At 37.8% G+C, this 16,042-nt stretch overlaps 1 protein-coding gene across 2 annotated transcripts in view; it reads right to left on the reverse strand.

Annotated features, from left to right (window-relative positions):
• RAPGEF4 (Rap guanine nucleotide exchange factor 4) overlaps window positions 1-16,042 on the reverse strand; it is a 147,669-nt gene that overhangs the window by 29,961 nt on the left and 101,666 nt on the right. For both annotated transcript variants that reach the window (XM_053947078.1, XM_053947079.1), the window contains 7 exons: window positions 15,452-15,536; window positions 11,904-11,964; window positions 11,095-11,171; window positions 9,834-9,980; window positions 8,486-8,601; window positions 5,288-5,376; window positions 3,632-3,710 (listed from right to left, as the gene is read on the reverse strand). In XM_053947078.1, coding sequence (XP_053803053.1) covers window positions 3,632-3,710; window positions 5,288-5,376; window positions 8,486-8,601; window positions 9,834-9,980; window positions 11,095-11,171; window positions 11,904-11,964; window positions 15,452-15,536 — 654 coding nt within the window. The remainder of the gene's footprint in view (window positions 1-3,631; window positions 3,711-5,287; window positions 5,377-8,485; window positions 8,602-9,833; window positions 9,981-11,094; window positions 11,172-11,903; window positions 11,965-15,451; window positions 15,537-16,042) is intronic.

Consider the following 16,042-nt stretch of genomic DNA (forward strand, 5'->3'; position numbering starts at 1 on the left):
GATAATTTGAGCCTTTAACATGTGTGATAATGAAGTACCTCCAGAATAAACAGGATACAATAATTTGTGTGTCTACTTCTCATTGAAAAATGTTAACAATATATATTTCAACTGTTCAAATAAGCTGACAGCTGAGTGGCAAGTAAGCACCGAATGAGTCCAGTTACATCTTCAACTTTGCTTCCCAGTTACTGGAATTCTGATTCTGGACTGCCATGACTAATGCTATTCCCAATTCCGTAGTAATGTGTAACATTAAAATACTGACACTCTCCCTCACAGCCATGTCCAGCACCTCTGCATCCTTTCAAGATGCACTTTCAGTTGCTGTACCAAAATATTATAAAATACTAATTAGAAAATAAAAATATTAATGATGAATACAAATTATATAATATATTTTTTCTAAGCTTCTAATTTAGAAAAAATTCTCTAATAATACTATTAATAAAATGCAATGGGGAACAGTACCTATTAAATCACACTGTGAAATGATCCTGCGGCCTAAAGCCCCTGTAGAGATTTGACATTCTACCAGGGTTACTGGGGCGCTCATTTGACTGACAAACCTTCAGAAATCTGCATTTTAATTTCATTTGGAAAGGTTTAAAATTAGTAGAGAACTGAACATGACAGTATAATTAAGGCAGAAAGTAAGTAATAAGGTCATAAGAAGTAAATAATTCATTGTAAGTTTTGTGCTCCAATGTCTTGGGGAGCAAGTTTAATATTCTACTGAGTCATTTTTCTCATGCCATATTTACCTTTCAAACACTATAATTATTTAATGTATTTTTACTTTCTTATTAACTGACTCACCACAGGCACTAGTAATTTTTCTGTATTTTTACTGCTCATTTACATTGATTTCTCTTTTATTAACATTATCACAGGGAAATTCAATTAAGTATTCTCACATTTTTATGTGATCTTCAGGATGCAGCTTCACTACAGACTGCAATCAGAAATAAACTGTGATATGTACTTGCAACAAGTGTCAGATAATTGCAAAATTTATCAGCCATATCTACCAATATGGTTAGAGCTCAATATATACATATATTTCTTATTTTCCCTAGCATATGCTAAGAAATTGAAGTAATTCTGAAGGCTGTTCTTCCCTGTATAGGAAGATGCAGCTATATCAGGAGCTGTGCAAGATCATTGCAACAACAGAATGCAAACGTTTTGGTGGCACGATGGTAAAGGAGAAATGTGCTGAAGAACTATCATCTACAGAGAGCAAAAGAGGAGTTTATACTTTTTAAGTATTTAGACAGTGGTCCTTTAAAGGTACACCCCTGCACACATACTTGCACACTTGCACTAACCCCAAGTGCACTTTTGGAGTTACTGCTCTATTTCAGGTGCTCTTTCAGGCCTTCTCCTGCCTCCCTCTGACAAGCTGTAGCTCTGAGAGTTTGTCCATTTCTATTCTGTGAAGAAGAGGGAGAAAAAGGGGCCTTGATTCAACACACAGGACTTATACCCTGATCCAGGACAGGGGAGCATGCTTTGCTTCCCTATAAAACAGAAGTGATTTTTTTCATATTGCAGAATCTATATTCTTTAATGACTCAAAAAGACTTGGTATGCTGAAGGACAGCACAGTATAAGCATGAAGTCCACAGCAAGCAATAATGTTACTTGGACAAAGTGGTGCACCTGTCCATTCCTTTTAGGATTAAAATAACTTACAAATGACTGCTGTAAAAGAAGTGAAAACCCAAATAATTTATACCTCTACTATGCTTGAAAGCACTTCAGTGGTCTAGCTCTACTCATACTTGCATGCTGACAGCTAAAATATTATCTTAAGTGGGTGCAGGAAAATAGACTTGTTTTGATTCAAAATTGGGAGCTGAAGCAAAAAGTCACCCACTGAATCAACTTTTCTTCTTTTTCTGTTTTAGTTTCCTCACTGAGCATAACTAATCTCTCCTTAGTCTCACAGCACTGGCGAACACTTTCGTAGCGTGATTTTGCTCCAAAAAGATGAGCTTTGTTAGGAACCTTTCAACTCTAACAATAAATTTCAATGGTACAATCAACAAAGCACAGTTAGCTTTTCCATATTCAGAATGGACCAAATAAATAATAATTCAGCTCCAGGAAAGCTAACACTAAAGCAGTAGGATACCAGTTACTTCCAGCTCCTCTATGAAAAGAATTAACATGATGCTTGCCATGACCCACTGAAGACAATGGTCTCCATCCTCCCCAGAACAGATTTCATCACAAGTGAATATTTAACCTTAAGTGTGATTATCCTTAACTTTGATTACCAGAAAAGCTTTTCCCCTGCAAAAAATGAGGTACATTTTGCTTATGGGCCTGATTTTCCTAGTTGTTGGATAGAGGCGTTCAATTATAACTGAGGATAGAGAAGCCAGAATCTCAAATGGACTGACTGAATAATATGAGCTAAGTGAATCAGGACAAAAACCCCCAAACATTAAAAGTGCTGCCCTTTCTTCCCCTCTCAATGCTGTCAGCAACAGCATTTCATAATACTTTTGATATCCAAAACAATGTGATTTTGGAAAATATGTTTGTTTCAGGTGTGCGAACAATCTTCTACAGACCAGTTTCATGGGTCCAAAGGTTTTCAAAACAATTACTGTCCTCACTAGGAGTAACACAAATGGATTCTCAAGCTTGCCAGACAAGAACACAATGCTCTATTTTGTGGTTTCAGGAGGTGAGCTTTCCCAGATGTCACTCGCCCCACTGAGCTTGAAGGAAAGCACTTTCACACCATTGCAATTTGAAACAAATAAATAGGGAACTGAAGTTATTATACCCCTGTCAGAATTCTATAAAACAGAAAACATTATATGTTTATTTAATGTTCCCAGTCACTTGATAGCTTCAAGTCACTGTGCACAAGGAAAACTCTCTACATCCAACAGCTCCTCAAACTAAATAATCTGCCAGTAATTGACAGATGGACATTTCACAGATTCCTGTGAAACATGCAGAGTACAAGAATCACCCCCAGCTCTCAATGCTCTCCACTATTAAGATTACATCTCCTAGTATTCACATCCAATTGAAGTTTCTTGCAGTTTGTTTGCATTTCCTATAGACTATTATTACAGATTATTACTACTTTTTCATAACAATTATGACAGTGCCTAGGAACTACTTACCCATTAGTCTATAAGTTCAGGCAGCCTCTTGCTAGAGGCAGTTCACAGCATGCAATCTGTAAAGTGGACCACTGAAATCACTAAGACCTGACTATCTCTGTTAAAATGTGGATGCTGTAGTTCAGCAAAACCCAAGAAAGACAGGAAGGATATAGGAAGAGTAACCCAAACTTTTATGTAATTTCACTTATTTGGTGGAGAGACAATACATTTATTTCCCTTGGAACAATAATCCACTAGCATAACAATTTGCACAGGAAATACAGAGTTTTCATGGTCTGTACTGTATCTCATCATGGGTTATACAACTCCATTTTAGAGTTGTTGAGCTATGGACAGCTGCTAGTGAGGCACTGATCCACTCACAAGGCACAGCCTCCATGGAATGTGATGTACTTCTTGAGAGAGGGAAGCTTCATTTCCATCACTGATAGGTATAATGGCTAAAGAGACTTAACTTTTCTCTTACAAAAGGATATTGTGCCATCAAGGCTGGGCAGAGCTGACTATTTGGCATAAAAACACAGTGCATCATAATAAAATCATTTAAAACAGAATCTGTGAAAGAAAAAAAGAAAGAAAACAGTCAATTAAGCCTCTGCAGACAGCTTGGGGGTGTCAAGGATGAGTTTTCTTTCACCTGAACTATCTTATTAGCCCTCTGCAGATAATAAAGTGGTCTTTTTGCACTTTCTTTGTAGGCATTAGGTACAAAAAAGGGTAATGAACAAATATGAGCTAAAATATTCATCTTTTAGTCTTGTCTGCATGAATTTTATTGCATGAATTTTATTGTTAACAGGCATTGGTCAGTGTCAAAGAGAAATCTGGCACAACAAAAGGCCCCACATCTGTGCTGAAGTGAAGTATTTGGATATACTTCTCTACAAGTGTGGAGTTCTATGCAAGGAAGAATTAGGCCTTTCACACCTGGGTACTTAAAATGAGCTGTAACATTTGGCTTTAGGAGTTACAATACCAGGCAGCACACTTAGTATATCCTACACAGGAGAATGCAAATAATTTCATTATTTGCTGATTTCCTAGCAGTGAGTAGAATGCCTAAAAGAGGTAAATGGTCCATGAAATTTCTGGGTTTATTTTGAAAAATATATAATACATGTATACTGCGGATGGCAAACTTGCGATTATATGGCTGCAAGCCTGAAGAACAATATTCTGCTTGCAAATCTAGTAAACAGGTATCTATGAAAAGGATCTCTTTTATTTCTGTTTTAATGTAGTGAAAGCATACACTTTAAAAGGATTTCTGTAATTTTTCACTAATTGCAGCATTTGTGGACCACTATACAGGTTTCTCCAATACTATGAGGTCAATAACAGATTAACTGGATTTAAGAACACTTTTGAATATATACTTAGCAGACATCTATAGTGCAAAAGAACTTGCAAAAGCAATGCTACATAGCTTAATATATGTCTATGCATTACTTTATCACAATTATGAGGATTTTTTGTGTCTGACTCTTAAAAAATTAAAATACTTACTAAAATGTACATCTGCAAATATATATATCCCTAGATGTAAATTCTCTGTTCTCTTTACACTAATGAAAAGCAGCCCATTAAGTGCAGATGCAGCAATCTGCATTCTTGGGACTTGGCCTATGCTGTGCCAAGTTCTCCTTTGAGTAACAATTCTTTTTTCCCTGCATATGGGAAAATATCACAAATACAACGTTTAAATTGTGATACTTCAAATGTGATGTGAAGATTTGAGAATACTTATACTAGCACAATGTAATGTCTGGAGGTATCAAGCTATTTCACAGTATAAAAGTGACCTCCAGAACAGGAAGTACCATTACTAACGGGGTGCTCTGTCCAGGCCTTATGGTTGTGCCTAATTAAAGTCGTAACTGCTGGTCTGGCACCTTGGAGGATTTTGCTGTTCTACTATGACCTTCAAGTACAAATACAATAGAGCAGGCTTGGAAAAGTGGATTGCTCTTTTTAATTCTGGATTTCCTTAATTCTCTTGGGGTTGTTTCAGAGCAGCAGACAGTTCTGGGAAAAACCACCACTACAGGTAGGGGCTTTTCAAAGCAGTGAAATCCATTACAGCAAATCCAGCTTATGGGGTAATGATAAAACAGCTTCTGCTGTGTAGATACCTGTTGCTTCATTTAAAGTTGCTTCAAGGCGCATAGTTTCTAGAAAGTGCTCTAAAATCTTCTCTGGGGTTCCTGACATCACAATATACCTGAGGGAGGGAAAGGAGCAGTTAGCATCTCATAGCCAAAAGAGCTAATCAAGAAATAATTGTGTACCAGTAAGAGGATCAGGACTGCTGTGCTACTGTGTGCCAAACACCTGCTCTGGCCAGAATCTCTGTGTGCTTAGGACAAAACCACTCACAATCTTTGCTGGCTTCTCCCCCATAAACCTAGGAGCAGTAACATTCTCCACTCTGCCCAGGGATGAGAAACAGCCCCCTCCCCACAGAAGTACTTCAGTATAACACCACCACAATCACACCACAATCACCAGAGCTGCAACTGTCCAAACTCAGAGAAGTACAAGCAGAAATGCTCCTCCACTGAGAATAAATATCTCAGTAACAACAGCAACTTGCAGTCATTAAAAGGTCTTAACAGGCTCACTATGAGCATGAAGTAAGAATTAGTGTGTATCAGTGTCAGAACAAGGAAACAATTTCCTTCAGCATCACTGACACAGGTTGGTCTGGGAAGGTGGGGGCAGATAATGAAACAGCACATTGTATTTTCAAATATGTGCAACGCCTTGCATAGCTGAAGTAAGTGTTTCAAGTCGATAAACTGAGGATTGTACCATTTCCTGGAATTAGTTTAGTGAGGTGAGGGAACTAGTGCAACAGTCAGGTTTTTCTGCTTCATGCAAAAACACTGGCAAGATTTTAAGTACCAGCAGAATATCGTATGATATTGGAAAACTTGTCCTGTCATTTTTTTTTCTCTTTTCCCACAGATCAGAATTTTTAATATTTCCCTCCATCCTCCATTCTTTCAATCTTTGCATCTTTTTTTCTTTCTCTCTTTTATTTTCTTTCTTTTTTTTTTTTTTTTTTTTTTTTTTTTGGAATTCAACTGATAAAGTATGAAACTTTAAAAAAATAAAAGAAAAAAAAAAAAAAAAGAAAGGAAAAAACCCTGAGAAGTGAAGATACTCTGCTCCTGCTGAGAAATAAGTGGTGGAGCTGAGCTCCTGGGAGCTCCTCCTCACTTTGAGCACTGACCGTCACAGTTCTTTTACCTGCCAACCTCTTTGGAAGAACTGTATTGATGTCCCAAGAACACAAACACTTGTTAAGCCAGTGCACATTCTCACAGAGATACTAACCAAGTATCTAAGTGAGTGAAGCAGAGAAATCACAGGTTGCTGTACTCTGAATATGAAAGTGAAAATGAACAGTGAAGTGACTTGCAGGGCTGCTGAATTCATCCTGCATGATGTGATCACCCATAAAGAGTCAGATCTTGGGAGTGATAACTTCAGAGCCAGTCCTCCCAAGCGAAACTGTCACTGTTTGAAAGCACAGCTCAGGGAGCTGAGTAGGAGCTCTGTCTCCTCCATAGAGGAGGCACTGGAATCCAGACTGTAACCAAAAGGATCTGCTCCCAAAATGAAGCTTCCCCCAAGGCCAAGATGAGAAAATTAGTTCTTTCCTGAGAAGAGGTGCCTGATAAGCTTCTCTTTCGGGCAGTCATTTTCAAAAGTTCTGAGCACTCAACTAACACATTCCAGTAACACATTCTGGAAATCAAGAAACATTGCCAATTTTGGTTTGGTTTCTCAAACATAAATGTAGCCACTTATTACATTTCCTAAGAAAAGAACTGTCATCCTCAAACCTAGTGAACTCACTTTGAAGACTTTAAACATAAAGACACTGCCAACACAGTATTAACAAAGTAATCCAACTGGTGAAAAGCAGACTGTGAACCTTCAGGGTAACTTCCTCTTTTGTTATGTCTCCTGGTCATAGTTATCAGCAAAAGCTCCCTTGCTGGCACATTTATAGTACCCAAAACTTGACCAATGAGTAAAATATTTACAGAAATGAAATTCTGAGCTTTACTTGAAAATATTCCTGTATGTAAGGCCTAACTTAACCGTTTACCATAAATACCTCTGGCTATTTTAATCAAAATCTGAAAAAAAAAAAAAAGTTAAATAATACAAGTAACACTGGTGCAAAGAGTTTGCAAGGAAGGCAGTGTTTCAAAATGTTCAAATGGAACTTTCACTTTTGGAAGCATGAAAAATATCTCAGACCCAAGAAAATGGATTTAAAACTATAACCAAGTTGCTGTGCATTGCAGTTGCTGATGCAAATCCACTGGCTACAGTCAAGTTCCCCTCATCTGGGCAAAGAAAAATTTCTGTAAGAGTACATGGTTACCTGGTAGCATAGATTGTTCTTCTAGATGTTTTAATAGATCAAGTGAAAAATGAAATACAAGTTCCAGAAAAATGTGAAATGTGTATATAAAATGCAAGGAATGGCTTATGCAACCTTCACAGATCTTTATAAATCTTTGCATTCAGTCTTGCAGATAAAATAAGTATATGAAAATCCAGATGAGATAATAACTGTACCCAAAGTATTGCACAATAAATTAGCTCTTTTTTGAGAGAAAGTGAGGTTCAGGGTAAAGGATTCAAAACTTGTTGAAATTGTTTGAATGCTTCTGAAGAAAATTGTGTATCCATTTGCAAATAACACATTTACAAAGCCTTTAGAGGTTTTACCAAGGTTCAGAATGATAATAGCCTCACTCTACTCTTATCACAGTAGTATCCAAACAGAATTGTACTTTGTCCCTTTCAGTAAGAAAGGAAAATATAGTTAATATTGTTATTACAGTGCTAAACTATTCTGTAAGATAAGCTCTGCAACTTTCATTGCATGAGATCTTTTATTGTATATAAATTGTGCATAGCAAACTCTTCTTAGCATCTAGAGCACAAAATACAAAATAAAAATATCGGTACTTAACAATAAAACAATGTATTTTCCTCACATCTTTTACACAGTAACTCAGATTAATAGAGTTTCATCAATCTCCATGCTTAGTCTATTTGGAAGCTATTTCTTGAGGTAAGTATTTACACTGAGATCTTCAGGGAATTATTGTGTAAAGACATAGAGCTGGTGTGCTGCTAGAAATGGATATATGAGTATGGGGCATGTGCTGATGACTAAAAAAGAAAACCTTTATCTGCACTGCAGTCTTCCACCGAAAGGGAATAAGCTATTGTTTGGATAATAGTACCATGTTAAAAGGTTAATAATTGTCTGACATTTGCACTACTGAATGAAAACATACTTGTGCTGCGGCTGTGAATTTCCTTGATTAGAAATTCTGTTTCCTGCTGGGATCTTCTCCAACACCAAGACATCTTGGTCATGTTCTTTGAGTCTTACTGTATTTGCTTCCACATCCTGCAAGACAAGTTACTTTCAATAAATGTGACTGCACTTGATTAGTTTCTCTAACAAACTGCATGACTTTCAAACACAAGATACTGGTGTTGGTTCTTTCCCTCTGTATTTATCTGTCTTTATTCTGTTTTCCTCACAGGCAGAATCAAAAATGAAACACTGGCACTGAGGCAAGAAGCAGAGAACTGTGGGAGAGACTAGAGCAAGAACTATATTAAAAATCTCCATTTTATGGAGATGTCAAATTAAAAAAAAGTTTGCTGGAAAACAGTCTCTCCACAGCTTGCCATATATAATGTAATCTTTATCCCCACGTATATACAAACACTATTTTCTACAATCTGACTTTTCTTTAAAATAAAATAATAATAATAAAAAGAAAATAGCATTTAAGAATAGGAAGTCTTAGCTCAGTAAACTGTTCATTTTCTACTACCAGATCACTCAGAGTAGAAAAAGAAAAAAGTTAAGTATAGTGTGCATTCAAAAAACACAGGTAAAAATTAGTAAGACCATGGACTTGGATATTCTTTGAATTATAGACCAAAGCCTAATCAGTTGTAAGTCTCCACAGCCAACCCAGCCTTACTCCCAAAGGGATCCTCATTCCCTCCTGTACAGTAACCACAAGTCATTTTTCTAGTGGAGTACCCTTTCTGGACCAGTTTTATGCTAGTTTTGACTTCCTCTACTATGAGTGACCACAAACAGCCTGAATTTACAAAATTACAATTGGACTTTGGAACACATTTACCCCAAAATTAATGACTGTAAAATTAGTCTGGGAATATCTTTCTAGAGTTCTCTGATAAAGACATCTGTAACTTATGCCATTTGCCACTAGATTCTGCCTTGAAACTCTTGAATTTAATGTATCTGACACTGATCTATGTGGGAGTAGAGGTGATCTTGTTTTTTCAATATTTGGATGGAGTATCACCAAGAAATCCTGAGCAGCATATGGAAAAACTGAGCAGGGCGAATGCTAGATTTATAGAATGTGAGAGACAAAAGATTCCATTTGTTCATATTTTCATGTTTGAGCTGGGAACTGAAAGAGGAAAGGTAATTAACATATTCTTTATGTGACCTTCCAGACTGTCCATCTCTGTTCCACAATTAGGCATACTACAAACAAGTTTATTAATATTACTATATTCATGGAAATTACAGTCTCTAGAAAAACTTAAAAGTTCTGATATCACACTGAGGGCAGCCCTTCCCACTCTTACCCTAAGGATCCTGTTGAAGTCCTCCTTATCTACTCTCAAGAAGTGGCAGTTGTCCTCCCGCAGAACAATGGATGCTGCTCTGGGAGCATCATTCACAAGTGCTAACTTGCCAAAATCATCTCCTTCGTGTAGAGTACATACCACACCCTGCACAGAGCAAAACATTTACATGCAGAAACCCATCATTACTCTGGATTCTATTGAAAGTCCTTGTACAAACACTGGACTTCACAATCAAACACCAAAATAAATCTATTTGGCAGGAAATCAACAGCCAAAATAATGACTAGGAAACAATACTTGATAGCTGGTTATTACTATTACTAAAGAGAGGCAAGAACAGAAAAGAATCAGCTTGTTCTCTGAAATTGCATTCAGCTTGAAGGACTCTTCTCAGCCTGCTGAAGACTGAAAGTTGTCGACTATTTTGTTTTTTTATTTACAGACACCCTAAAAAATAAAATCAGGTTTGCAGAAGTAACACAGAACAACCCATCTCCAGCTGTTGCACATCAGCAGCGCTCTGTTTCCTCCAATTCACGGTAAGAGAGGATCTGGCCCACCCAGTGATGTAAAAAACATGGCTAAATATGTGTTACTTAGGAACAGACTTAGCACTAGGGCCCTTGTGCTGGATTTTGGTGAAATGCTTTGTTTTCAAATGGAGGATTGTCGGGTCACTGAATGAGAAATCAATGAGAAGTAGGGTTTTTAAAAACTCAAGGGATTCCTGTGCACCAAGATCTCCTTTTTTGTCTTGAAAAATCTCTCTCATAAACAGGAAATTTAATAAAGATGCTTTCTGGTCTATGGCTTAACTAAAATTAATAGCTGGCATAAATTTGGAAGAGCTTCATCCACCCTGAGAACCACCAGTCACAAAACAGTACTTTTGTCAGACATGCATGAGAACAGTTAGTCATCCAAATGCATGACAACATGGTAGTAAAGGGATGGGGCAAAACCCCCATGAGAGAGAAGCCTGGCAATCCACCAAATTCCAGTAAATTACTTTGTCCTAAAGATACTGACGGAACTCTGATGGATTATAGTCAGAAACTGTGTAATATATCCCAAAATTATAGAGCAATGTACTGGAAGTATAATCAGTGAAACCACTGGATCATTTCTTAATAAAATTACAATCTATTTGTTTTGTCAGACAAAACAATTTTGCTCTAAATTAAACTGCATTCCTTCAAAGTTTACTCTTACAATTTCAATAATAACAATCATATAAAATAGCTTCTGAAAAAAATACCTTGCCATAAATGACTACGTTTACTGATCCCTTTAGGATAATGTACCAAGAAGTACCTTCTTCTCCCTGATTAAATACTACAAGAGAGAAAAGATTTTATGGTTAGAATATAGTTATTCAAAATATAAAAGGGCCAGATTCTTCACCCAATAAAATTCAAGGTAACTCTACAGTCATAAAAATGTCTACCTTATGAAAGGGCATGATTTTAAAAGCAATTGCCTTCAGAATTTAGGAAAACAATTCATACCCATATAGTAGTTATTTTATTATACTGATGTGAAAGTTGCTTTTCTTTTCTATGACAGTTCCAACTACTACTTTATCAATATGTAAGGTTATCAATTACTTATTAGTATACAGGTGGCTCCCACTAGTAGCACCATGTTCTAACCCAGTTCTCTAGTGACCGTGAATTTACTATTCATTTGCTAAAATGTCTCAGTATTAATACGTCTGAGTAATCTACCATTTAAAATCCTTTCTTTTGTGCAGGAAGATTTTTTTTATACAGGATTATATTAAAATACATTTTAAATAGAGATTGGTCAAACTAAAAATTCTAGATAAAAACACACCCAAATTGTAAGTGATACATACACTCAACCACAGATACAGAATTAATTTTGGTATTGTTCCTGCATCTGGCAACAAACTAAGCTAACACTTACTACCCTAGGTTTTAAACATGAAGAGACAATCAAGTTTGAAGAATGCATCCAAGTTTTGCACTTGTCATTTAAACATTAGGAATTTAAATATTCATAGCACAGGTGAGAAAGAGATCTGACAGAACTCCATTTACTTACAGACTGTTCCTGCTTTGGGATGTGACTCAAAAATGAGGACACCTGCTAATTCCCGTTTTACCTTAAAATAGAAAGAGAAATTATAGTTATTATATGTATCTCATTCCTGCTGGTGATGAGGTCACATGATATAGCCCCGTTGCACTTTCCTTCCCTCTGCATCATTGATCAGTTATTGGTCTGCTTCACTTGATCTCCTAATTCCTATTGATTGGCTTTACAGAGCTACATTTCCTGGCTCCACATGGCTCAGACAAGGGCATCTTTAAGATATGGGTCTCCACATCTTTCTTTGTACACACACATGTGAAATGATTAACAAGACAGGAAGTTTCAAATGGTAATAGTTAACCTGCTACAGAAGATAGCCAGTGATCATCAATTACTCCATGGAGTAATTATTCCTGTTCTCTCCTGAGGAATCTGGTTCAGACTGACGTAGGTCTGTGCTTCCGCTGTGTCAAGCTGTGAAGCACAGCCATCTGGACTTGCTGAGTCCCCTCTCTGCCTGACAGCTTCCCAGGCAAAGCATCCAGCTGAGTACCTCTTCCAGGAACTGGAGAATGTGATGCTGCCCTTGGTGTCAGCCAGCTCCTTGCTGGGTTTGTTTTGCCCTTGGTGTGATTAGCTCTGATGACTGGGCAGTTGTCTCTAGTGAGACACTGCTTACAACTGCTTTTTGTCACTGTAAACACTGTGTTACTGCCACAAAATAGCAGCAGCACTGGGAATCTTGTATGATCCCGAGTCCTTCTGTGTTTTATGTTTCTCTTCATGCAACCACAAGTCTCCAAGAACTTAGAGGCCAATTTCCAAGCTCTGGATTCATTTATTTGGAGAATGTCAGCTGGTGACAAGCCATTTTTCAGAGGTACTACCATGTAACTTAACCATGCTAAATACAGATTTAGCAGGCTTCAACATCTATTTACTAGTAGTATTTTCACACCACTGTCTCATTTGTTTAAATTTAAAAAAAAGAAAATTAGACCATGAAGAAAGAGTTGGGAAGGACATCTCAAATTCTGGACACAATCCAAATGAGAATCTGATGGCTGCATCTCCTAAAATGGGTGGAAAAATTTGGGCACTGATGTACTTAAAGGCACCCACCCAACCCTGGTGCTCAGGCACCAAGTACAAACATACTACATCAGCCACCTCTCCTAGAACTCCTTCCTGACAATCAGGGGAAGTACTCCCTTTTTGGAGCCTGGAGAAAAAGAGAGATAAATAGAGGTGCTTGGATGGGTTTCTTAAAGTGCACTGACCAGCGAACACATTCAGAGGCCTGCAATTTCTGTAACACTTAGCTCACCAAACTCCTTTATAACTTCTGTTCAAAGGCAATGGTACTTTCATAAGGCCAGGAAATACAATCCCATTAGCACTGTTCTGCACATAGCAGAGAGCATTCCTATCCATTTATGTCCTCAGATGTCTTCTCAGTTGATTCAGTCATTGGCCTTTTCTGTGAATGAATCCACTTGATAAAGCCCAAGGTTTGACTTGTTTTTAACACTGTGTTATATAATTGCTCTCCATTCTTACATTAACTTCACAGGCTTCTCTAGCAGGAATTAGTTCACCACCATAAGACTTGAGTTTTATCGATTTTACTTTCTACTGCTTGTGGCATATCAAGAAAACTTATTACTTTAGGAATTATGCCTTACTTAAAATAAATTAAACATTCCATTTCCTTTCAAGTTGATTGGTCATTAATCTTCTGGTTCATAGAAGCGATACTGTCTGTTGTTCCTCTGAAGATTTCCTCTAAGCTAGTCTTAATTTCTGTCTTCTGCTTTAGTTCATGATGCACATAATAAACTGGCATTTCCTGATTCTTACTAAAACCATGGAATCATCTAAACTTCAAAATGCCACGTATTTTTTGCAGTTTGTATCACTTGCCATACTTGTTCCATATGGTACTTGCTGTGGTATCTGACCTCAAGTCTGATTTTCTTCTGAGCTGAAAATATTCTGTGTTTCAAATATTTTGTTCTGGGTTATGTCCGCAGCATGGAGAATTTTCTTCACTCCGTCTCAATATCTATCCTGGGTAGTTTCTTTTGTTTAACATTCAAAGGATCATTTCTGGATCTTACAGTGGTCTTTCTTTAATTACTCTTTTCTCTACATTCCAGGAATTTTTAAGGCTTTTGGATGTCTGTTCCCACATTGAGGAATACTAGTGCAGGTAACTCTGCAGGTACCTTGGTTTGCAAGGTGCAGTTTGTCTGCAGACTGCGCTCTGTGTGGGAGCCCAGACAGACAAGAGGCCATGGACTGCCAACCTTTGTCATGGCAAACTGCACAAGTGGCACCAGCCAGGTGAAAAGACACTGGGAGACACACCAGAAGCACAGGACATGGCAAGAAGGGTGAGACTTGCGAATGCTTGGATGGTGAGGGGATAAAAGTCCAAGGGTTCCTTTATCGGGGATCCCTCCTTGGAGGCACCAGCTTGAGTTGTTTCTGTGTCACTACACTGTGAATAAATTGCTTTCTGGAGCAAGACATACAAGGCTCTGCTATGGGAAACCTGGGGTGGAAGCAGTGAGGAAACCTGGTCTGGCTGTGTGAATGGGGGATGTGCAGGAGTCCAGCTGGACCTGCCAGGTCACTGGAGCTGTCCCCTGTGAAGGGGCTCCAGCCGCAGCAGTGACAGTCTCTGGTGTTGGGAGTGTGACTGCCAGAGTCTCACAAATGGTCAAACTGGGAAGTTTCCTTAACACCAATGTAATTCAGATATCAACTCCGAATGTCTATTTTATTTTAAAAAACATAGTTCAGGTTTTTTTATGTTTGCATGGAGTACTATCTTTCTGTAATGCAGTTTCATAATTAGCTGCATCTGGCCAAGCTAACTGAGAATGACTGAAAATAACAAGAGATTCTGAAGAAAGTATTGTCAAATATGGATCTATTTTCTGACTGGTTTCCTTTTTCTGAAAGCATCCACATCTTATTGTTACCAAGTAAAGTGCTATTTAGCTTGTTCCAGTTGTCTGCACAGTGTATGGTGAGACTTAAAACAGATGCACTCTCCTGTCCATTCCATTTATCTTGTTCTCTGTGCTGTTCTTGACCACTTCAGGGAGAAAGTGTCTGATGAGCTTTCTTTCACTCAATGACCAAACTCCAACCAGCAAGCCCTGCACAGTGCACCTTTCTTCACAGTGTTATTCCTCCTCCTGACTGGTTCAAGACAAGACTCCTTAAAGAAATCAATTCTACAAAATTCAGTAGTACCAGTACTTTCATTTACACATGAACAGAAACCCAGACAGTGGCACCCATGCCAAGTGAGGGAGAACAGGGCTGTGCAGAAATACTTGGAGAGAATTATATCTGATACGAAATAGACAACCTACACCTGCACAGTGCTTCAGTGATTCTCACAGATGGAATAAATTCTTTGCATGGGAAGTATAAATGAAAATGGTTACAGGCTCTCTAACTTTAATTAGAAGTTAATAAAAACAGAAGTAAAAATTGAGCCTCCCTTTTGGTGATGAGTTATATTTTTTAAAATTACTTACTGTAGTAGAAAGGTGAGATAAGGCCTTAATGTGGAGAAGTTCTTCATATATAAATTCTAAGTCATCTACAGTTCTCTGGCCAGGGCTATAGAGAGAAGATAAAAAGGGATAACTAAATGCAATAAATGCCCAAAATAAATACTTCAGAGAAGGACAGAACAACACAAAATGCTGCTAAACTGTCTAGTGAAGTGTACATCCTCTCTAAACAGGGACTGAATGATGTTTCTGGCTGGAGGACTGAAACACACAAAAGATGGAAGCTTTGTGAATGCTACCTGAATGACACTGAGCAGCAGCCATGGCAACCACCTTAGAGAGATTCTGATTAGGCAGCTTTTCTGATTAAATCAAGTGGTCTATATATGTATAAAATGGTCACATAAATCAGAAATTGTACATAAAGATTTGTACCTTTCAAAAGGACACCTGAGCATAGGGCATGCACTATTTTTCAGATGCAGTACTAATTAGTTGTAGCAAACACAGTTGTAGTGGGTTGTAAAGGAGTGTGTGAACTTCTGCTGAACAAATTGGAGATGCAGCAGCGCATCTTGGAGGACAGCTAACAACTGCTCTACAGTTAATGCT

This window comes from Vidua chalybeata, chromosome 7, assembly GCF_026979565.1.
Source record: "Vidua chalybeata isolate OUT-0048 chromosome 7, bVidCha1 merged haplotype, whole genome shotgun sequence".
NCBI lineage: Eukaryota > Metazoa > Chordata > Aves > Passeriformes > Viduidae > Vidua > Vidua chalybeata.